The sequence below is a fragment of the Ciconia boyciana genome, chromosome 11 (genome assembly GCF_034638445.1).
Source record: "Ciconia boyciana chromosome 11, ASM3463844v1, whole genome shotgun sequence".
In the NCBI taxonomy this organism is placed as follows: domain Eukaryota; kingdom Metazoa; phylum Chordata; class Aves; order Ciconiiformes; family Ciconiidae; genus Ciconia; species Ciconia boyciana.
The window spans coordinates 6,083,908-6,106,549 of NC_132944.1; the positions used below are offsets into that span (position 1 = coordinate 6,083,908).

The 22,642-nt window shown below is 38.0% G+C and overlaps 1 protein-coding gene across 3 annotated transcripts; it reads left to right on the forward strand.

Annotated features, from left to right (window-relative positions):
* The first annotated feature begins 7,252 nt into the window (after window positions 1–7,252).
* On the forward strand, window positions 7,253–22,368 carry RFT1 (RFT1 glycolipid translocator homolog). 3 transcript variants are annotated; one of them, XM_072876137.1, is made up of 14 exons: window positions 7,253–7,339; window positions 7,446–7,531; window positions 8,150–8,266; window positions 8,979–9,005; window positions 10,144–10,333; window positions 10,935–11,036; window positions 12,022–12,156; window positions 13,075–13,153; window positions 13,425–13,475; window positions 14,913–15,043; window positions 16,282–16,426; window positions 18,718–18,823; window positions 20,152–20,401; window positions 21,295–22,368. In XM_072876137.1, exons 1-14 carry the CDS (start codon window positions 7,277–7,279, stop codon window positions 21,457–21,459), a joined length of 1,647 nt encoding a protein of 548 aa, XP_072732238.1. In that variant the 5' UTR covers window positions 7,253–7,276; the 3' UTR covers window positions 21,460–22,368. The 3 variants fall into 3 exon arrangements, with proteins under 3 accessions (XP_072732238.1, XP_072732240.1, XP_072732239.1); XM_072876139.1 differs by having other exon boundaries at window positions 15,006–15,043; XM_072876138.1 differs by lacking the exon at window positions 8,979–9,005.
* Window positions 22,369–22,642: the final 274 nt, after the last annotated feature.

The following is a 22,642-nucleotide window of genomic DNA, read 5'->3' on the forward strand; positions in this document are numbered from 1 at the left end:
GTTGAAGGATAATGTGAGAGTTTCTGAAACTGAATAGATAAACATATGCTAGGACTGTTTTATTTAAGAGATTCCTTGCTTGCCACTAAGGAATAAGAGGAATCCAAAAAATGTATTTCACTTAGCTGTAACTGTAATGAATGCTGGAGGATGTCCCATAAGGGGGATGGAGATATTTTATTCTATCAATTTGTCAAAGTAATCACTGTCTTGCTCAGAGGGGTTATTTTAGTGAAGAATGGAAGTCAGCTCTCAAGGGAGATGGAAATGAATGACATGAAGAGATACCTGACTCATAATTAATTCTGTTCTACAGATGATCGTGCACAATATTATATAATATCATACAAATGTAATTTGAAGGAGGCAGTGTATGGTGACTCACAAATTCTGTATTCTCAGCCTTTATAAGGCATTCCATTAAGTGATTCTTCTCCTCCTAGATGCTGAATTACTTAAAGGAGCAAAAACACTTACTCTGTTTTGTGTCAGATATCCTCCTGGTTGTTAAGTATAACTCCTGCATGTCTCCATCTACTTTAAAAGTAAGTCTCCAGATGACTCAAAGGAGAAAAGGAAAGAGAAACTGGAATATTTTACAGGAATATCTTGTATTCAGTGCATTTTCAGAATCCAAACTCCTCTAATGTGTATTTCAGAAGCACTTGCCAGTTGAGTCCTTCCATTCTGTATATTTTACCATGACAATGAGTTATTGTCACTGTTGATTTTAGAAGCCTGAAGGCCATTTCATGCACAAACAAGTCATGCTGAGGTCAAAGCAAGTTTAATAACACTTCGTGTTGAATTCTAAAATATAGGAGGATCATTCTGCATGAGTACTCAGTAGCTGTGAACTGTTTTAATGAACAGAGCCTTATTTCTATACGACTATTAAAGCAAATAGTGTTTGTGAACATATGTGTTTGTATAGCAAGTAGAAGTCTCTTTTGCAGGCTTTCTGCACCTCTTTATCTTTCAAGTACATTTTTCCTCAAGGGAGGTAGCCTGGAGCTTATAGAATGATTTTGTAGTGCAAAGATACCAAGCCCTAGCCTAGTAGAGATTTTTCAAGTGCAAGTGCTCACAGCTGCAAAATCTGTTTCTATAACTTTACTATGGCTATTATGCTCCAGAAAACACTTCTGTATGTTCACTAGTAATGCATTAGTCAACACCAAACCTGCAGCAGCAAGTATAACTGTGTAGTTAATCTTACAGAATGCATAGGAAGGAGGAAAAATGTACATGTTTTGCCTCAGCACCTACTCATCACCACATTTATAATTCAAGTTTGTAGGTTAGAATTTGAGATGTAGTACCCCCCCAGAAACAGTACATACCATAGTGATAGTTGAAGTTGCATATATCTGACATGAACAATAAATGAAGGCAGTTAATATTTTACAAGGTAAAGGAAACAACCCACAAGAGAACTTCTCATTTATGATTATTGCTGACATTATAAACTTTCCAAAAAGATTGAGAAATGTTCCATTAATAGTTTTCTCATTTTATATATTGATAGGCTTCCAAAGCACACTGCAATTAGATAAATTGTCCATTCAGTGTTCAAAGTGAGGGGCTGATACAAAGTTTCCTAAGCCAGTTAAGAGACAGGTAAGACAGAGGCTGTTAGATCATAGTGAAAATGGCTGGAATTTCTAGCCTTGAGGAAGGCAAGACAGAAATCATCTTCAGCTGAACATATATAAATACATAAAAAGGAAATGCTTAGTCTATAGAACACACAGGACAGTAAAGATTGTGCAGAATTGATTATGTACATGTTTAAGGAATGTACAAATTTTGCAAGAATTTTAAGCAAGGAGCTTGCCAGTTCCAGTGATAAAACTACTGTCATTTATTACTTCCCCCAGATTAAAGAACTTGGAGGTCTTTTGTAGATTTTAGAATGTCTGTTGAATGTTACAGATTTTTAAATTGCAAAGTGAACAAGAAAAGTGTAAAGCTTATTGGAAGCAGACAGCATTGTGCAGAACACTCATTGTTGCTCTTCTAATCAATATATGCTATTTCTTAAAATCTGCCTATATACACTTCATACTATATGCAGTGTAATCATTTGACACTGTTTTTGAAACCTTAGCACTATCCCATCCTTAATATTTTACTATTTGACTTGTATATTTGCTGCATTTTTTTGCTTTTCCTTTGAGTTGAACATTGGTTTACATTACATTTTACATATAAGAAAGTGTCAGTTTTCCATATACTTAATACATAAAATCTTTCAATAAATAAAAGTTGAATTTAAAAGTGAAATTGATAGGGCACTGAAACCAGTTGATCAAATTACATATAAAAGGTGCATTAAAGACCAATGCACTGTGAAAACTGTGAGGGAAAATTAACACTAACACTACAAAATCAAAGGCTACTCTGGAAAGCCAATACAGTGCATTTTTCAAATGTAGGATATCACAGAAAAAAACACTCCTCTGCATTCTTCAGAAAGCCCCTTTATTCTTCCATCCCAAAGAAAGGACATAAATTAAATCCTTGCTGAACTAATAATGCAGCCAGGAAAAAAAAAAATGCAAATTTTTGTTTAACCATTTAACATGCACAGAGAGATTAACTCAGTCCACAAGGCCTGGGGAAACTAATCTAAAAAGCCCTCCGGGGACACTTTGGTTAGAGGGAAGAGAAACTGGCACAGCAGTAACTCCTAGTGGGTCCTTTCCTCGTGAACAGCCTGTGAATCTCTTCTTTTGCTTTCTGCAGTTCTGCACTGAATTGGAAATTTTACATCCTCAGGCCTAGATATGTCCCTGATCTGAGAGGGCTGCTCACAGGAGGGAAGAAAGCTTAATGAGATTTAGTGCCTAGTCTGGTAAGTCTCCATGTGACTCCTTGCTTTGACCGCAACCTCCCTGTTACTTCAGTAAAGGAACAAGCTTTATATGATCAGGGGCAAAGAGACAGATCTCTTCTATGCATTATTTTTAAAAAAGAAACAAAAATAAAACCAGGTTTAACATAATTTGTCCTCTGCTGGCACAAGGCAAGGCTTCTGAGCAGTATAGGGAAAATAATCTTTTGCCACCCCAGGAATAAAATATTTTATCCTTGTTAATGAAATGGCAAAGTGTGGACTTGTAGCAGAAGCAGAGCAGTGACATTAAGCATCATGCTTCCTACAAAGCATGGGGTATTGTGATAAGTGAGCTCTGCAGAGCCAGTAGTGTACAGCTCCAGTTCTGTACCTGCTCAGCTCCTTTACTTAGAATCCACATGTCCAGCCATGAGACAGAATCATGCTGCAGGCCAGAGGGATGGGAAGAGGAGTGCATATCCATCTCTTAATGCAGTACATGCTATTGGGATGGTCTGCTGCCCTCAGAGCCCCTCCTTCCAGCTGCAGAGGCACAGGGTAGGGCTGGGCACACGAGCAGCGAGCAGCGGCATTTGGCTGCTCCCTATGGGTGTCAAGATCTTGCTTGGTCTCTCTGCACTGAATCAACTGGAGAGGATGCCATTGAGGGGGAAGGTTGCTCAGCCAGCACCAGGGTTTTTGAATATTTGTTTTGCTTGTTTCTAAAATTGGTCCTGACTGCAAAGCTAAAAGCTTTTTCAGCAGCTGGAGAAATCTACAGTCTTTAGCTGACAGCCTAGTCTGTTATTTTACGTTACATCATGCACTATTCTAGGAGGTATCGGACAGCAACAGAGAACTTTGGCTATGATTTCATAGCACAGTTGGTTTTCTAACTTGATTCCTCAAGGGACCTTTAAGGGAAAGGAAGCCCACAAGTAAAATTAAGATGTTAAAATATATTAAGTGCAGTATTTTAGCACTTAAAGTGCAGTATTTATTTGGGTTAATAAAATACAAATTTGCTATTGATCCTTTATACTGGATTTGATTTTGGTTCTGCAAATGAGATCTTGGTTTTAGAACAGATGAGAAGTGGCAACTGATCAGGCTTGTTTCAAGGTCTCACTGCTGATTTAAGAGAGACCTGCTTCCCAGTCTCATTTCGTCATTAATTTGGGAATTTTTGTCCCAAAGGAAATTAGCTATAATATTTTAGCTGAAGATTATTTCCCTTTTGAGGAAGTGATAGTATGGGAGGTGTCTAACTGCTCTTAACAGGTTTTAAATTTTCAACTTATATAAAGGCTGTAATTTGAAGTCAAAGTCCACCTTTCATCTTGAAATACCTTATTAATGGGGTAATGAAATAGAGTTATCTCAAGTGGAACAGAGCTACTGAGCACCATGAAACACTAAGATTTTTCATTTTGAAAGTCTGAAGGAACAGTGGCAACTCATTCTAAGGTCTGTATATACAACTGTGTACTGGTTTTGGCTGGGGTAGAGTTAATTTTCTTTACAGTAGCTAGTATGGGGCTATGTTTTGGATTTGTGCTGAGAATAGTTGCCAGCTGGGGTTAAACCATGACAAACTGTCTAGTCTTTTTGGACTAGTTCAACTTTGGAGTAGATCAAAGAGGTTCTTCTCTGCGGTAGAGGTTCCACGTACCTCCAATAATAACAGCGGTTTATCCCATTGTCCCGACCCAAGGAGTGTGTGTTCTGTGCTGGAGGAATAGCCAGCCTAGTTTAGTTCCAGATGTAGCCTAACTCTGGAAGTAAAGACCTTTGTAATGGTTAAGTTTATCTTGCCTCCTTTGCTGTTAAGGAAAGTGAACTATTTTAGAGTATGCTGCAACCAACAGTTGCTTCAAAACAACCAAAAGGAGTATATGTTGTGGTGAGAGGATGCAGGAACGCTCTAAGCAGGCATCGCCTGCTGTGGGAATCGGAGAGCAATTGTTTTGACTGCATATTCTCCTGAAGCTTTCTCAACACTGTATGCCAGTTCAGTAACTTGGTCCTCCTTTAAGTTATACCTCTTCTCAAATTATGTTACTAAAAATAAGCATTTTCTGTCAACTTAGTTGTTAAGCCTGCTCACACACAGTTTTGAAGAAAATCAAGTTAGCTGATAGGTCAATTTGTAAGTTTGAAATACTGTTCTTACTCTGGTTTTGACCTGTGTTGTGCCGCATTACTATTATGAGTTGGCCTATTCTAACTATTGTTCAGACATAACATGCAGTAGAATCTGAAAGATGCTACTGGAGTAAAAATACTCACTTTCAGTCTAACCTCAAGCATGTGCTTTGGGGATTGACCAGTGTGTCTTGCTGCTGGGTGCCTCAAAGGCCGTTTGCCATCTAGTGGCTTAGATGCATTAATGCCAAAAGGGTGTAAGTGGCAAAGCTGGTTCCTATTAAAAATAGTTGAAGTTACAGTTGTTTCTCTCTTCTTTTTCCACCTCCCTATGCTTTGCAGCTGTTTGTTTCAGCTTTATGAGGTGACAAGCCAAACTGTCCAACAAAACATCACTAATTGTCACTTACTGTTGCCCCTGGCAGATGCCTGAAACAGTCAGACTATTGCCTCCAGTTAGCATGCTAATTTCTCCTGTTTATTCCTTGATGTTCCCTACTTTTGTTATGAAAATGTTTGTGTATATATAGAGAGAATAACATGAATCCTTACTGCATTGTTGGTAGATGCTGCATGCTTTATGCTCCTCAACTGCATTTTTGTTTCCCTGTGCAGCATATCAGGCAATTTGTGATGTGTTTTAATCCCCACAGTTCAACCACCCCTATTGACATCCGCACAAGCCATAATATTCTCTTGGTTTCCACTGTCACCATTACTGCTACTAAGAAAAGCCCAGAGCCTGAGTTAGGAAAACATTTTTAATTGTCTTTTCCATTTTTGAGAACTGGAAAACTGCCTGAAGGGAGAGGGGAGGTGGCAATGTTTCCTCCCCTCTAGCTAGAATACCCTTCTGTAACCCAAACTCTGAGATCTCTTCCTGTCTCTGCAATTACCCGACACAGATTAGTGTCTTCTCTCTGTTCCCATCTCCCCATCTTTACAATGGGATAATAATATCTTTTTGTTGGGTTTTTACAAGTTAGGTGTTCCCCATATTAGTATCACACTTAAAAGAATTCATAGCTTATACTCCTCTGCCGTATACATCCACATCTGTACATCACTTCCAGATTACTTAAAAGAACATTATCAGGAAAAATGACCAAAGGAAAAAATCTGGAAAACTTTACTCTGAACAGCTAAAGAATAAAGTGGTGGGTGTAATGCTTCAGAAGAGGAGGGGGTTTCACGCAGAAGACAAAATTGATGGACAGATGGCTTCTTTGCATGAGCTTGGAGAATTTTGGTTGGTTATCTAGCTTCTCTTAAGATCCTGATTTTAAACTGTTGCTGTTCATATTCTATCATGAAGAAGTTGAAATCGAGTAGGGCTCGGATACTTCCCCTGCCCCCCCCACCCCAAACACTTTCTAACAGCTGCTGTTTGACATGAAATGTTTTAGTTCAACTGTAGCATTGCTAAGAAAAATGTGACTTCTGAGCCAGAAGTGCCGTGCTTTTGAAGGGAATGTTCTGTAACACAAAGATACAATCTTCTTATATATTGCTGCTTAAATAATAATCTCAAATAGTCTGGAACTACTACTGTGCTGATTTACACTGAGTCTAAAGTCTTACCTGTTTGGAAGACTTCAAGTCAGCGTATTATTAAATTCAAGTCTGTTATAATTAAATTGCATCTTTACTATTTGAAGGTGGTTTTTTGGTTGGGGCTTGGTTTGTTTTTGTTCTGGTTTTTTTTGGTGGGGGGTAGTGGTGGTTGTTGTTGTTTTGGGTTTTTTTATACAGAATGAAGTAAGATGCTTTTCTTCCTGCAGCGAGGGTGTTTCAGCTCAGTTTTGGTTGTCTTTCTCCTTAAGTCAGGGAGGACTGGTGGGTTTGCCCTCAGGTGAGAAAGGAATTGGTGAAACTCGCATGGAGATTTTTCATAAACCTCTGGAAAACAGCACTTGTCAGAAAATGCTATTTAAGATGGTATCTCTTCTCATAAGCCAGTGTGGAGCTTTTGGGGGTGGTTGTAGTGGAATACCTGCTTGCGAAGCAGAAAGCTGGCGCTGAACGTTAGGTTTAGCATCTGAGTAGACGGGAGCGCCCGGTTATTTTGGAAGTATGCCCAGTATATTATGTCCAAAGCATGACTGAAAAGGACACGTTTATCCTGTTACGTTAAGAACAGCTGGATGAGCAGAGCGTTACCTCCCATTCCCAGCGGGTTTCGTGCCCCGTGCCCGCTTTCCGCCCGGAGGCCGGGGCGGTCCCGGCCGCGCTGACGAGATCGCGGCGCGACGGCGGCGCCATTTCCTGCCGGCGGGGCAGGGCGGGGAGCCGATGGCCTCGCAGGACGTGCTCAGCCAGACCACCCGGCTGGCCTCCTCCAGCGCTTTGCTGCAGGTGCGGGGCCGCCCCGGGCCGCCTCCCTCCTCCTCCGCGGTGCCTGGCGGGAGGCGCCTCAGCCCCGCTCGGCCCGCAGGTGTTTCCCGTGCGGCTTCCTTCACAGGTGCTGTTCCGGCTGGTCACCTTCGGGCTGAACGCCTTCACTCTGCGCTACCTCTCCAGGGAGCTGATCGGCGTGGTCAACGTGAGGTGAGGAGGAGGCTGAAGCGCACTCGGGCTGGAAGCCCGTGTCCCACATCCCGACCGCGCTGCTCGCCTGGCCGACGTGAGGCTTCCCTAGGTGCAGGGCTCCCGGCGCGATGGGGCTCTGAAAGCGCTTGTGTTTGGTGCGGGCTCTCGGGGTTTATGGTCTGTAGGGTGTGTCGCTAATAACGCTTTGCATAACGCTGTTTTAATTTACTCTTGGTTTATGGTGCTTGATCGTTGAATAGCTTCGAGTTTCTTTTTTGGCCTGAAGCAGGGGTACTGCTGGCCTGTTTTCATGTTAAACCATCAGCTTTTGAGGGAAAGCTAGATACAATTGCGTAGTACGTGCTGTTGCTATACAATAAATTTTGCAACTACATTTTTGGTTTATAGCATGCTTAAAGTATTTTTGCTATTTGAATAATCACATGTAATTACTTTCGCTCCTTTTTTAGGAGATGGTGATAATTTACCTTATATTGCCATGTTTTCTTTGCATACCTGTTAGACTTGCCTGTCAGGCAGTCCTGTGTAAAAACTGTCAGTGATGCTACTGCATGAAGGATTTCAGAAGTAGCATGTAATGAAATAATTCTCTCTCTCTTCCCGCCCCCCCCTTAGGCTAACTCTACTGTATTCAACAGTTGTCTTCCTAGCCAGGGAGGCGTTTCGCAGAGCTTGTTTGAGTGGAAGTACAAAGCGAAACTGGACCAAAACAATTAATCTACTGTGGCTGACGTAAGATAACTTTAAAAATTTACTTCCTTAGAACTTATTTCTACTTGTTTGAGAGCTCACAAAATGAGAGCAAGTATTTATTTACTGAGGTACTTACTTCAGCATTGAGTATTTAGTAGCATCAGTCATGTTTTAGGACTGATGCAGGAAGCTGATCAAGTCTGTTGCTTTAGCATTTATGAACTTGATCTTTTTTTGGAGCACGTGGGAAAGCACATCGCCAAAGGTGTTATTGGGAGCTATTTGTTCTGTTATTTAGCCTGGAGTTTCATTTATGTTGTAGCTGTTAAAGGAAAATCCTGTTGCACAAATACATAGTCCTTTTTTTTTTCCCCTGCCTGCTCAGTCTTGCTCTTTTATTACTTGATATGCATTTGTGAAGCTGCTTTAGATATTCTCCCCCGCCCCCAAACTAATTTCTTTCCATGTCTTGAGCCCTGATACAGTTTAATGGCATGGCAAGATAAATGTTTGCATTGGATAGGAGGGATGTGAAAGGGTGAAAGAAAGGGTTGGAATTAAAGAACAGGGAATAATAAGTAGGACTACTTCTTTCAACTGCAGTGCTGTTTATAGCAGAAGTGGATAGCTTAAAGTCTGTGTGAAGCTGCAGCCAGAGAATGTAATCGCACATTGCAGCTAAGTGGATTTTATGACTTGTTTCTCCCTTCTGGTTCCTGGACACACCTCTCTGCTACTTCCTCTCTGTCAGATCTCGCAGCTGTGCAGCCACAATTAGGTGGGTTGAGAAGTAAGTTTACCTGTCTGATATGGTGGAAAACTACCCCTGCATGGAAAAAAAAAATAAAAGTCTTCCATTGGGTCACCCTACTGACTTTCCCTGGGACTGCACAGCTATTAATTAGATCTGGCCCAGGAATGGGAGGTTGTGCGTGGTCATCTGCATCCAGCTATAAAAAAGAGGGATTGTCCCTTTCAGGGATAGGTTTAATACTAATATTTTCAACGTATTAGATCTCTTCATTGTGTTATAATAAGTTTTCTTCTATTTGACAGCCTTTCAAGTGGGCATTAAATGATAGTTCACAATGACTGTGTGCACCCTTTTCTTTTCAAATTTTTCCTCATAGAGAAGCATGACTTAAAAAGAAGATGAACTTTCTTGAAGGATCTGAAATACATCTTAGGAGCTTGATGTCAAATACCTTAGGGATCTGATAATGGGAGGGTCAAATAGATCCTGCTGCAATGATACAAAACTTTCTGCACTCTGCCAGGGGCTTCGTGTTCCTGAAGTAATGTCAACAGAAGGTAATACGTGTCTGCACTCCTGCGCCTACCTTGGCTTTTTAGCTACAGTCGCTAATCAAAGTGGCTCTGAGCTACAGTAGAGCATTGTGAACTGGCACACCTGAGGTGCAGGCATGCATTTTCTTCTGCTCTCTGCTGTTGCTCTCTGGAGAACCAGTGATTTCTGGAAGAGTGAGACTAGCAGTTGGAGTGGTGGCATCTTTATCTGTTACAGCAAGATCCAACAAAGCTTGTCCGCCAAACCCCTGGTAACCATAGGCTATAAAAATTTGCAGCAGTGAGGGGTTTGCAGTATTCTGCAGGCTGATACGGGATCAGAATTGTTCGGTCCTAGGGAACAAGAAATGCAGATAGTTGACCTTATGTTAGGTTCTTGAGTAGAAATTATACAAGTGAGAAAAGTGTTTTCTGTGTCTTGCAAAAGAATGCCTTAAAAATGTTCACTACAAAAAAAAGTATTTTTGGTATTGTAACAATGGAAGTTAATTCCTCAGGGCTTTTTTTTTTTATTATTATGGCAATATGTGAAATTTTATTCTAACTTTCTTGGGTTTTTTTCTGCTTAAGTAACATTTCTCTTGATTGTTTTTATGTTAACTTTTTAGGGTCCCTCTTGGTGTTTTTTGGTCTATTTTCTTGGGCTTAGTCTGGCTACACTTGCTTGAAGTACCTGATCCTTCTGTGGTTCCTCATTATCAGGCTGGTGTAGTAGCATTTGGTCTTTCTGCGATTATTGAACTTCTGGGAGAACCGTTCTGGGTTTTAGCACAAGCTCATTTGTTCGTGAGGCTTAAGGTTAGTAAAGTACATGGGGTGTATGTGTGTAGGGGGAATTGTCTTTCTCTATTGAAAAGAATGATTCCTGAACTAGATCTTGTATATTCAAGCATATAAAAAAAACCACCACCCAACCTGTGTGTACTGTTTAGTACTATATGACATAGTTGTAACATAGACATGGATTTATACCCGTTAAAGCAAGAAAGTTGGTTTATTTAGAAATTATCACCTTAGTGATCATTAAATACTTATTTATTGGAGGGGGAGGCACACAGCTTCCACAGTTTTGCATTTCAATTGATTGTTGGCATGAAATTGTGAAATGCAACAATTGAGAGCATGATTGTCTCAAGCAAAATTTTCTCCCTTAAGTCCCATACAAAGGACTGGGAAAGTGCAATGGAGGAATTGTGAAATGCAAGAGTAGAAAATTTACAGAGAAATTATAGCCTAAGATGGTCAACTCCGCAGAAAGAAACTCTGTGATAAAGTCACACCAACTTTGGAAGTCTTACATACCTACATAAATTCTGTGTGTGAAACTAAGATATTTTAAGTTTGTGTATGTGGTTAAGCTGGCAGAAAATAAACCTTCTCTATTTTCTCTTTCTTAAAGGTGATTGCTGAAAGCCTTTCAGTAGTGTCAAAATGCATTTTGACAGTTATTTTAGTAGTCCTTTATCCTCAGTGGGGCCTCTACATTTTTTCCTTGGCTCAGGTAAGTTTCCTTTGTTCCTGTGTTCTCTTGTTCTGTAAATTCTTGATTTATCTGAATTTTTATTTGCTGGTGGCTTTGACATTTAGCCTGCTAAATAACTTGGAGGAGGTGAAAGAAAATGAAATGCTCCTGGGAGGTTTAAGATTTAGCACTTGTATTTAGTATTTTCCTAATACTTGTTATTGACTTGGCACTTTGACCCCAAGCAGCTTAATGGATGTACAAGAAACGGCCTTGTTCTGTCTCTGAAGGCACGTTTTGCAAATAAGGTTATGTTATTCTGTATAAGCTTTATCTTAACTCTTCTTCTTAATCAGTTATACATTCTAATGCTTGAAGACTCTGTTCACCACCTGGCTTCAGTATTCATGTTAGACTTAAGGTTTTACTGTGTAGAAGATTATAATCACATGTAATTTTATCAGCCTGTACCACCAACGTATATCACCTTATCAGAAGGTGCTAATCATGTGTAACACATACTTGAATTAAAATTTTTTCTTTACTACAATGAAGAATGGATATACTGGCACCTGAAAAATAGGGTTGTTGCCTGTGTAATATCAGTTTACCTAGAAATGAAAATGTGATCCACCTCAGATTTGGACATTTTGGTTATTTTTTTTGTTCAGTTTTTGCAGTGGCTGTAGTAGATAGCTGATAACTGATCAAAGAAAGAGATGTAGATAGTAGCTACTCTGTCAACTTGTTTTTTGACTGGGTGAATAATTGCTTTATAATTGGACTTTAAATAATCATTCTAAAAATGCTGAATAGAACACAAGTTGGCAAAGAGCTATGATAAAAAAATCAACAGCATTCTTGGGAAGTTAAAGTCTTTACCTTGTTTAAAATTTGACAGAAATAAGGACTACTTACTACATTTTGTTCTCACTGAATTTGGAACTCTAGCATATAATTCTGCCTTTGTAAGTTTATTTTGTATCACTGGTTGTTTTTCTTCTTTCCTTCCCTATCTTTCCAGCTTTTATATGTCAGCGTTCTGGTAACATGTTATGTAATTTATTTTGTGATGTTTTTGGGGTCTCCTGAAGCAACAAAGAAGTCATTTCCAGTTGCTAGAATGACAGCTCTATTACCTAATTTGGTGGAAGATGAGGTAGGCTGCACAGTTCATTTCTTGATTTTAAGTTTTTCTTGAGCTTTGAAAATTAGTTTGAGATAGTGGAGTTAATTGAGTGATTTTGAGGATCTCTCTGCACTGTAGAAGGTATGACTGATTAAAAAAAAAATTACATACAAATTCTGTTTGTGGTTTGCATCAATACAATCCTTGTCAGAAAAACATTCTGAAACTTGACCACTTTGTTGTTATGGGCTTGTTGCTGACTTACCTTTTCGTATCTTTGCACAAACCATTAACTGGAGATAGACCATGTGCAGTGTGCAGGGGAATGACCAGGTATCATTGGATCTGAGACAGGAAAGAAACCAGAACCATTTTACTATGGATTTTGGTACTTGGACTTTTCATAATATAAACATGGTGGTACATAGCATCCTACAGATACTCAAATATCTCTGATGTCCTCTCAAAAGAAAATGAGGCAAGAAAGAAATGAAAAGACACAGTGAGGAAGAAGACGTTTTGAAAAAGACTTGCAAATAGAAAAGGTAAAGGCAGTTCTTGGTTGCAAGACTTGTGGGGACAGTTTGAAGAGCAGTAAATGATTTGTGTCTACAGTGAAGATGAAAGTTATATTGGCGTGCTAAACAGCATGGGTGGTTTTTTTTTCCAGTCTCTAACTTTGAATAATATTTTCTGTAGAAAGCTTGTTTGGGTACTTTATCTGCAACAACAGTAATTTTCAGCAAGGGAAAAAGTCTTTGCCAGATCAGAGTGATATTGGTGCTTGAATTTAGCAATATTTTAGGTTAGTTGTTAGTAGCTATGACATTGTGGGTTTCCTCAGTACAGTTAGAGCTAGCCTAGAGTATTGTACTGGCTTTGTATTTTCTATTTCTACTCTGTAGTTTCAATTAGGTTTATTACATTTCAGAATGTCTTTTTTTTTAGACCTTTGTTAACTGGAAGGAAGCACAGTTGACTTGGAGTTTCTTCAAACAATCCTTCTTGAAACAGATTTTGACAGAAGGTGAGGCTTGACATGTGTTGGAGAAGAGCTAGTGAATACTATTTACAAAATTGACTTAAAGCTTGAGAAAGCTGGGGGGGTGTGGGCATGCAACTTTCGGAGATTGTTGCCAGCAGATGTTACAAACCTGAATGAAGTTTTTGAGGGTATTCTGAACTAGGTGCTGTCCTGTTTGACTTTGTGTCTTGACTACTTAATGTTGGAAGTGCCTGAACAAGTACTGGGAAAGAGTCAGGGACTTGTTCTTAAGTTCTTTATTTTGAACTTACAGGTGAACGATATGTGATGACTTTTTTGAACGTGTTAAATTTTGGAGATCAGGGTAAGTGTGATGGTGTTGTGGAATGGTGGCACAGTTTTCTGGTCACTGCTCTTTAGATGGTTCTGAAAATGGCTTAAAGTATTTGAAGAGAATTTGAAAATCTGAGATGATTTCAAAGCCTTTGTGACTTTGAGATACATTTCAGAGAATGATTGATATTGATATAGATATAGAAAATAATTTAATTTAAGATCCTGGTTCTTAATTTTATTTTTTCTTTGGATCAAAACTTTCCAATTGGATATGCGATACTATGTATTTTTTTTTTTTTAAGACCTTCATTACTATCCAAAGTGACAGTTGACTGTCTTGTTTTGTAATTCTGTTTTCCTGCTGTTTTCTGTCTTCCTTTTGAATCTGTGTTAGCTGTTACAGCAAGAACATTGTTGTTCATAGCATTGCATCTCAAAACTGAATTATGTTCTGTAAAATAATTCAGTGTGGTTGCAGAGTAATGTATGGCAGTAGCTGTTCAGATGACTGAGTTGGCAGCACCTCGGGTCCCTATAGCTTGGGGAAGGAAAATAGGCTGTAATTGTTGGCCCGCTGTTAGAGGTTTCTTGGCCAGTTTGAATTACGTTTAATTGCTGGCAGTAGTATGTTCCCCCATAAATACTGAGTATATGTGCTTGCCACTGGTAACTGTGGCCGCTTCTAATCCTCCTCCCCTGCAGAACAACTGAGCTGCCTCTTACTTGAAGGGTCTTTAGAAGAGTGATGAGTATAAAAATGCCTGTACTCTCAAAATGTTGAGAAACATTGGTTCCAAGTCCTGTGAAATCAGCCAGAACATTATTCTATTATTTCACTGTGAATACGTAAAGAACTTATCCATACGTCTGACTTCGTGTGCTCTCAGTGACTGTACCGTGTGTGTGTGTGTATATACCGTGTGTGTGTGTATATATATATACACACACACAGAGATGTCTTAGCACGTTTGGAGCAGTATCTTGCTGAGGGTGGAGGTGCTGGTAAAATGTCATGTAGGATTGCTCTTCCACTTCAGTGCAAGTAAAAAGAAAGAAGAACCTGACACTAAAAATAGATCTCTTTTTCTTCTCCTGTATCAGTAAATCCTTACATTCCTGTTCTCATTCAGTGAAATTCATCAGGATCTTTTAACTTCCTTTACAGTAAAAATTTAAATGTGGTTTGGTGCTGTTAGTAGATTGACATCTCTGTAGTTGATGCTTTTGTCCTAGCTTTGCCATCTATGAGCAAGCCTTGTAATTTTGAGCTGTGTTTGCTGTGACTGTCAGAACTTCTAGGGAACACTGCTCTAATGCTGCACTAAGTTCCACTTGTTTTCTTTTTTGTTTGGTGGAAATGTTAAATTAGAATTCATGTCATTGTTAAAGACTTGGAATTAAAATGTGTCTAAAAAAATTACAGTTTGCTGCTACGTTTGGGGTTTTTTGTTTGTTTGTTTTTAAGGTGTATATGATATCGTGAATAATCTTGGTTCACTGGTGGCCAGGTTTATCTTTTTGCCTATTGAGGAGAGTTTTTATGTCTTTTTTGCTAAAGTGTTGGAAAGAGGGAAGAATGTAAAGGATCAGAAGCAGGTATGTTTATTTTGGATTAATTACATGTCAAATGCTTGATTTATGTTACAGAGAAGTTGCATCACAGAAGTGTAACTGACAGAAGTGTGTGTTTAAATTTGAGTATAAAGGCTGTTAAAATTGAAAAGTTGAAGTGGATAACAAAAATGTCGAGTGAGTCTGGACTGAAAAGAAAATAGGTAAAATGCTAATGAAATAGAAACTAAGATATTCAGTGGCATAATACTGCCTTGTATTACAACTGAAGTTAACATCATCTGCTCCAAACAGTGTGATGTAAACCCTAGTGTACCTTATATTTCCAGATATACTTAGGCAATTACTTAAATCATGAAAGCATGCTATTTCTATCAAATAAATGCTGTCTGAAAATATTTTACTTACTTGAAAATATAAGTAGCTGTTAAGTGTTAAACAGTAATGTTTCCAAAGAGTGCAGTTTCAGGAAGAAAAGAATTGTATTTTCTTGAGCTTTTGACTTGTATGTGGAGTATCAACAGTTAAACAAGAGCTTTGTTCCACAGAGTAATACTCATACATCCTCTAGGTAAGAAATTCTTGATCAGTCATGAAGGTCAGCCTGGGCTTTTGTCTGATACTATGACAACCTTTTGCAGCAATCCTGCTACTTGCACTGTAGCACGCAGTTAAAGTAATCCCATGCTTCAGGTCATTGGTGGGCTCAGACATACGTATATGTATATTTTATACATAGTGTACCTGATATATAACTAGAAAAATCGTTATGAGTTTTCACTGTATGTCCTGAAATTACATTACATTACAGGAATTACAGGAATGCTTCTTGTAATGAGGTAGTAGAACTGACAAGTTGCTTGCTCTGGTGCGGCAAATCCTGTAGTCCCATGCAGTAATAAAAATCTGACCCTCCCACTGACTCAAACTGTGGCCTTGGGCAGATGCCATGCTCTTTGCCATTTACTAACTGTTAAACAGGTGCAAGTGCTGTTTGCACATTTCCTTGAACAGGCATGTTCATGGCTAATATTTGTGTAGAACTTGTAATGTGTAAAACATAGAAAGGAATATATATATATATATATAAAAATTGTTGGAAGGTAAGACCATGTGTATGGATAACTCAATAACAAAGGATAAGTTTCAACCTTTTTACACTGTGCAAACTGATTTTTTTTTTTTCTGTGAAGTGGCTTTTCTGTGTGAAAATAACTATTACATTGATTCTGATTCATGTAATTGACTACAATTTTTTTCAGGATGATGTTGCTATGGCTGCAAATGTATTAGAATTGCTGTTGAAACTTGTGCTTCTGATTGGCCTTACCATCACGGTTTTTGGCTATGCCTATTCTCAGCTGGCTCTGGATATTTATGGAGGCTCAATGCTCAGTACTGGAACAGGTAAAGATTTCTAGAACTGGCAAAGAAGCCATTCTTTGAAAAGAGAAACTGCAGCTATTATGAATTCTTGGGTAAATCAGCAGAATCTTTTTTTTTTTTCTGTGAAACTCCTATTGAAATCAGTGACTTAGTTTGTCTGAATCCAGAACTCATGCCTTCGTAATAGCATCTTTAACATGTAGTCACCTTAAACTAAAATATGCTGAGGAGCTCTAAATAAGTATGATCAGGTTTGGGGCTCTACCTTGCTGCAATTTCATATTGTTGGAAAAGAACATTTTAAAGGATTGTTTGACTACTCCGTGATGTAAAATTGCTAACTCCAGCTGTTTAAAACAATGGCATCAAACCCCCCAAAAATGCATACACAAACTGCAACCAAAAAATTTTAGCATAGAAACAATAATACTTTTCTTTTTGATAGTGCTAAACCACGTACTGGTAACAATCTTGCTATAGTGGTACATATTGAGGGGCAAGTTTTACAAATATGTCCACAGAAGCAGTCAAGGAATTTGTAGGTCACCTTGGATTTTCAGGGGAGAAAGTAGAGGTTCATTTAATTCCTTCTTCTTGAAACATAAACACACAAACTATAGCCTGGAGTTTTCTTGGGTTCTTTCAGTGGTTTGTCAGTTGACCTACAGTAGCTCCTGCTAGAAAAAACAATCTGCCTTCTGTAGCTGGGCCCTGTGTAATGTCTCTGTTCCTAGCTGATCTGTCTTGGGTGAAGATCTAGCAGCTCCTCAGAGGAGCTTTTTTGTGGCATTGCTGTCTGGAAATTTTGCCTGTGTGCTGTCGTGGGGGAGTTCTAGCTTGCATTTTCCATTTCACATCTCTTAATTATAAGAGAAGGTTAGAGGGAAGATGAAAGCATGTGGCAGTATATTGTGTTGAAGACAGTTGCTCCTGTCAGAGTTCTGCACCTTCAAACCATAACCTTGGAATATTGCTTATTGGGTATTAAAATTAATTGCAATTACCTTATTCAGTGCTAAGATAATTTGATATATTCTAACCCCATGGATACTTTTATATTTTTAAATGTTAAGCATTTAGATATTTTTGCTTTAGACCCTTGCATGTTATTTGGAAGCTGGTGCTTGATTTGTATAGTGATTTTAAGGAAAACCCTGTGTCTGCATAACCAAGAAAAAATGTTAATAGCTTTTGTATGTTGTTTTGAGTTGTCTTGCTGCTGGTTCTGTCAGATTTGTTTCTAATTTTAAAAGAAAATGTTGTGAGAGATTGTCATTCTGGGCCCCGGCAGCCAACTCTTTTTATTAAGAAAATGTTTTCTATCCCTCTTTCTCTTCAAGAATGAGTGTCTGGGCCTTAGACATTCTTACTTGACTGAAAAGGACTATGTTTAGGAATATGGATGCAAGTCAAGTGACTCACAAGTGATTTTATTTTATTTTTTTTACCTAATGGTAGTGTGTGAAAATGAAATGTTGAACATGTGTACTGACTTATTTGACCAGGTATTCATGGGTATATTCATTTGGATTTTTTTTTCTTTCTGAGTGCTCTCTAGTCTAATGTTTTTATGCAAGCGTGAAAAAGTCTTCAGCTCTGCCCCATGTCTGCAGTGTATTTACTGCTCACTGGGCAGTTGTTCTTTAGAACTGAAACACAAGGAGACTTGGTAATACAAACTACATCACTGCCATCAAGAAGGAATATTCATGGATGCACACTAACCTGTTAAAAAGCATGGTTGTTTTTTCCCAGTGTTATAACGTCTAAAGGACAAGAAAAAGATTTAAGGTCTGAATGGAGAATTTTGAAGTCAGGTATAAATTATCTCTGACCCATAAAAATCTGAATATCATTTTTCATCTAGCACAGTTTTGAATGTATTGAACAGCTTTTCTGTTTTTCTTACTGTTGTGTTCAAAATACACATTTTATTGCTTTTAGTACCTCATAATGACTATTGGATTAATTTCCACAAATTTCTGTACAATAGAAGATTTGGGTTATGATAAATATTAATTTTTAATTAGGAAATCCCTTTCAATAAAATACTTTTTTCTGATGGATATCTTTTCTCTTACTATAATAACTGCTATTCTTGGGTGTTAGGGGTTTTATTTTTGTTTTTATTTTGCCTTGTTTATTTGTGTTCTTGTCAAGGTATCTAGACAGGAAACTTGTTCAAATGAACTTAAGTTTCCATTATTAGTGATAGCATTACAACTTTTATGTCTTAGTATCAGTGAGTGTAAAAACAATGTGGTTTTATAAAAGAAAGAATTATCTTCTTACCATTCTAATATGTTTTTTAGGTCCAGATCTCCTCCGATGTTACTCATTATATGTCCTATTTCTTGCTATCAATGGAGTAACAGAATGTTTTACATTTGCTTTGATGTGCAAAGAAGAGGTGGACAGGTAGGAAATAGTGTCCCCAGAATATTCCTGTAATTAATCTGCATATGGTTTGCTTGGAGTTTGGTCTGTAAACAGAACAATTGTTCTGCGTGGATATGTGCGTGGAAACGCTTTTTTCCAAAGAGCAAATTTCTTTCTACAGTCACTTTAAGAACTATGCTCCTTGTCTCCAGAGCCAGGTGCAAGAGGTGGGCAAGCAAACATGCACTACTTCTGTGTTTTACATGCTTGTATTTGTTGATAACCATTGATCTTCTTAAAAATGTATTTTTAATGACCTTATAAAAAGATTGGTGCATTTGAAATCAGCATAAAAATATCCTGCCCCACTGAAAACCACCTCCTTATTTAGCTGTCTGCATGTTGATTTAGATGTAGAAGCTTTAGCATATGTTTAAATGTTTGGGTCAAAAGGTCAGAAATTAAGAAATAAAGATTGTTAAATTAGCTTTAGGTACATCACTAACTAGGAAAGTAATTAAAATGTGAAGTCTTGTTTTCTGCACATATACGCTTGAAGTTACAGTTTTTAAGACAGACTATCACTTAAAACATTACAATTTTACAACTGTTAAAATTTTTCACGTACAGTTGCTGTATATCAGGTACACTTCTGAATCCTCTAAATTGTGGGTCTGAATTCAGTGGTTTATCTACTTTAAGTAGGAGGCTGAACTAGGTGATTTCCTGAGATCCCTTCCAGCCTGGATTATTTCTTGATTCTGTGTTCATCCTGGGTTATTGGCTTTGAAGGCTGATTGCCTTCCCAGTACTACCATCAAGCTTTTTTCACTTACGTAGCGGCTGTCCCTTACAAGGCCTTTCTAAACTAAGTTCAGTGAGGTCTACTTTCCACAGTCAAAATAATATCTTTTTAGACTTAGCAAAGGCTGCTTTCATGATCCCTTTAAAGTGTGAACTTGTTTTCAAAGCCACTGTTTGGAGCAGAAACTAAAGAAAGCGTCATCTTGTTGTTGAGTATTGTTTTTCTTTAATACATACCTAAAATACAATAGCAAAAAGTCCACAAGTTTTTACCTTACTAATCACTGCTAATACTAAATTTGACTTTCTGAAGTGAGTATACAGCTGATTAGTAAAATAGAATTTCCTTCACATAATGTAGTTCTTGGTTTAATTTGTTTGATGTATTTTCCATTCTTTCAATGAATTTTTTTATTAACATCTTGGTTCTCAAATTCATCATCTTCCATTAGAAGATGGTAAGAGAATTTCTGTTTGTCATTTTAGAAAACAAATTGTGGTATTTCTTCAAAGATAACAATGTAACTGTATACATTGTTAAATTGCTTCTTTTTTTTCCCCAGGTACAATTTTGTTATGCTGGCCTTGTCCTTCACATTTCTGTGCATCTCTTATTTCTTGACCCACTGGCATGGCAGTATAGGCTTTATCCTTGCCAACTGCTTTAACATGGGTATTCGAATAGCTCACAGCATCCACTATATCTATGATTACTTCAAAGAAAGCACTTACAGACCTTTGACAGGCTTGCTTCCCTCACCATTTTTGGTACTCATTTATATCATAAGTGGAGTAATCACTGGCTTCTCAGAGGTAAGCAGATTTCGCTTTCGCTGTGAGAGTTAGTGTCAAACGACTTTTGTGTCCACAAGCAGAGAAATACCATTAGCAAAAAAGGCTGCTGAGGATAGGCTGGAAGGCTGCCATTACAGGCAAGGCAAGATACAATATTAAGAGATTTTATATTTGATACAAAGTTATTTCTGCCACCTGTAGAAGGTGTATCTGACAAGTAAAATAAAATTTAACACATTTCTGCTGTCTGTAGATAAATCCATGCCTTTAGTTCTTAATAATGATTGAAATTTTGCAGTAGCACAAAGAAAGTGTTATTAAAAATTGTGTAATAACAAGTGATAGAGGAAAAACAAACAAAACAAGAACAGAAACAAAAATTGCCAAGAGCACATTCATCACATTTATTCAGACTACAGGGTGGTAATTGTGCAGACCAATTATTATGGAGATGGTAGCATTTCAATGTACAAAAATTTGACAAATGGAAAATCCATTATGCCTTAGAAAGGAGAGCTTTATATTTTGGAATGGGAGATTTCCAGTGGGGTTTTATTAGAAAATAGCCTAATACGTTGCTGCAAAGTAGCAGGCTTGTGTGATAGCACCAGTAGAGTTTTCCTAATATCTCAATTAACGTATTTCTGCATGCCAGATGATAACGTCCACATTTACCAGGTATCTGCTGAATGCTCATTTTTTGCTGACAGAATTTTCTTAAGAAAGCAAGTGTTGTGACTACTAAAGATGATTTATTGTAGGATCAGTGCATGTGCAGTGCAAAACTGCGCTCAGCTTCATGGTGGTGTTAGCATGGTCAAGAGAGGTGTTGGACCTTATTTTTTATTGAGACAGTGTATCTACTTTGTGCTGACTAGTTTTCCTGCAATTGTTTGTTTCCTTTGTTGTAGGTATTCTTCTGCTGCGATAAGGGTTGGATGGCAAGGCTGATTCACATCAGCGTGGGCACTCTGTGCTTTGCAGCAACCATCATTACTATGTTCTGCACAGAGACCAAGCTGATCCACTTTGTCAGGAGCCAGTTCATCTCCCGGTATATGAAGAAAGGAACATGAAATGTTCGTGTGCAGAACAGTTCCTGTACACGCTTGCAGTAAAGGGCTGTACTTTTTTTGCATAAGATCTGTATGGAAAAAGATTTCCACATGTGTTTATGGGAAGCATTAATATTGGAGTGGCAGTGTAAAAGGTTGCCAGCTGAATATTATTTTGTCTTCTAAATGGGTCAGTACAGTGAAAGAGAGCTGAGTAATTTTCTCTGGATGCAGCATTCTTTTCTAAGCTTTTCTTCAAACAGCCTCTTTGGTGATGAATGAAGATCTAAGGTGCACCCTTCTGACATCACCTAGTTGACAGACTTCATGTAGAGAGCTCCCATTCTTACCAATGGGGAGTACTTGTATGAAGGCATCATATGGCTTATATCTTGATGTAGTTAAGAATGCCCTTACTTGGCACGGTCGGCTGCTTAACTGGTTAGAAAATGAATGGTCTGACAAAAATACCCCAACAAAACCTGCAAAACAAAAAAAAGCTGAGGAAAACACTACAGCAAGGACCAATAGCGATATAACTGTTACTGAAGTAGAACATAATGCAGTGCAGAGAGATTGAGTTGTCAGTGTTTTGAAGCGCAAAGCGGTGAACAGAAAGTTCTGACATTTACAAGTAAATTAATGGAATACACAGCATGTGTCCATGCTATGTAAGATTATTTCATTCAGCATATCATTCATGTATGAGGATATTGATTAAATTGTCAAAAATACCCTGAAGCCTTAGCTAAAAGAAAAAACGGTTTTTGAGCAGCGTTTCACAGAAGGTGTTAAGTACAGTCACACTGACACTGAAGTTCCAGAAGGTTGATCATAAAACTTATGTTCACTCCATTATTTTTTGTTTTTATCTGAGATTTTAAATGCCAGCATGAACAAATTTGTCTCAATAAAATGATTTTATCTTGTCCGTGAAGTCAAATGTTAAATATACTTAGTAAGATTTCTTTCAAGGATTTATGCACATTGAAACTTTCACTATTGGATAGAGAATGCTTCATTTTGTTACAACCAGTTTTCCTCATGTCTTGTTCCTTTACTTGTTCAATCTTAACCTTTGTATTGACTTTCTTTTTTAATTTTTGAAAATTTGGAGATTCAGAAGTTGTAAAATTAGATGTTAGGCTGCTGTTTTAGGTTCACTAATGGTGTATTTATTGCTGGTCTAATCTGGCAGTTTCAG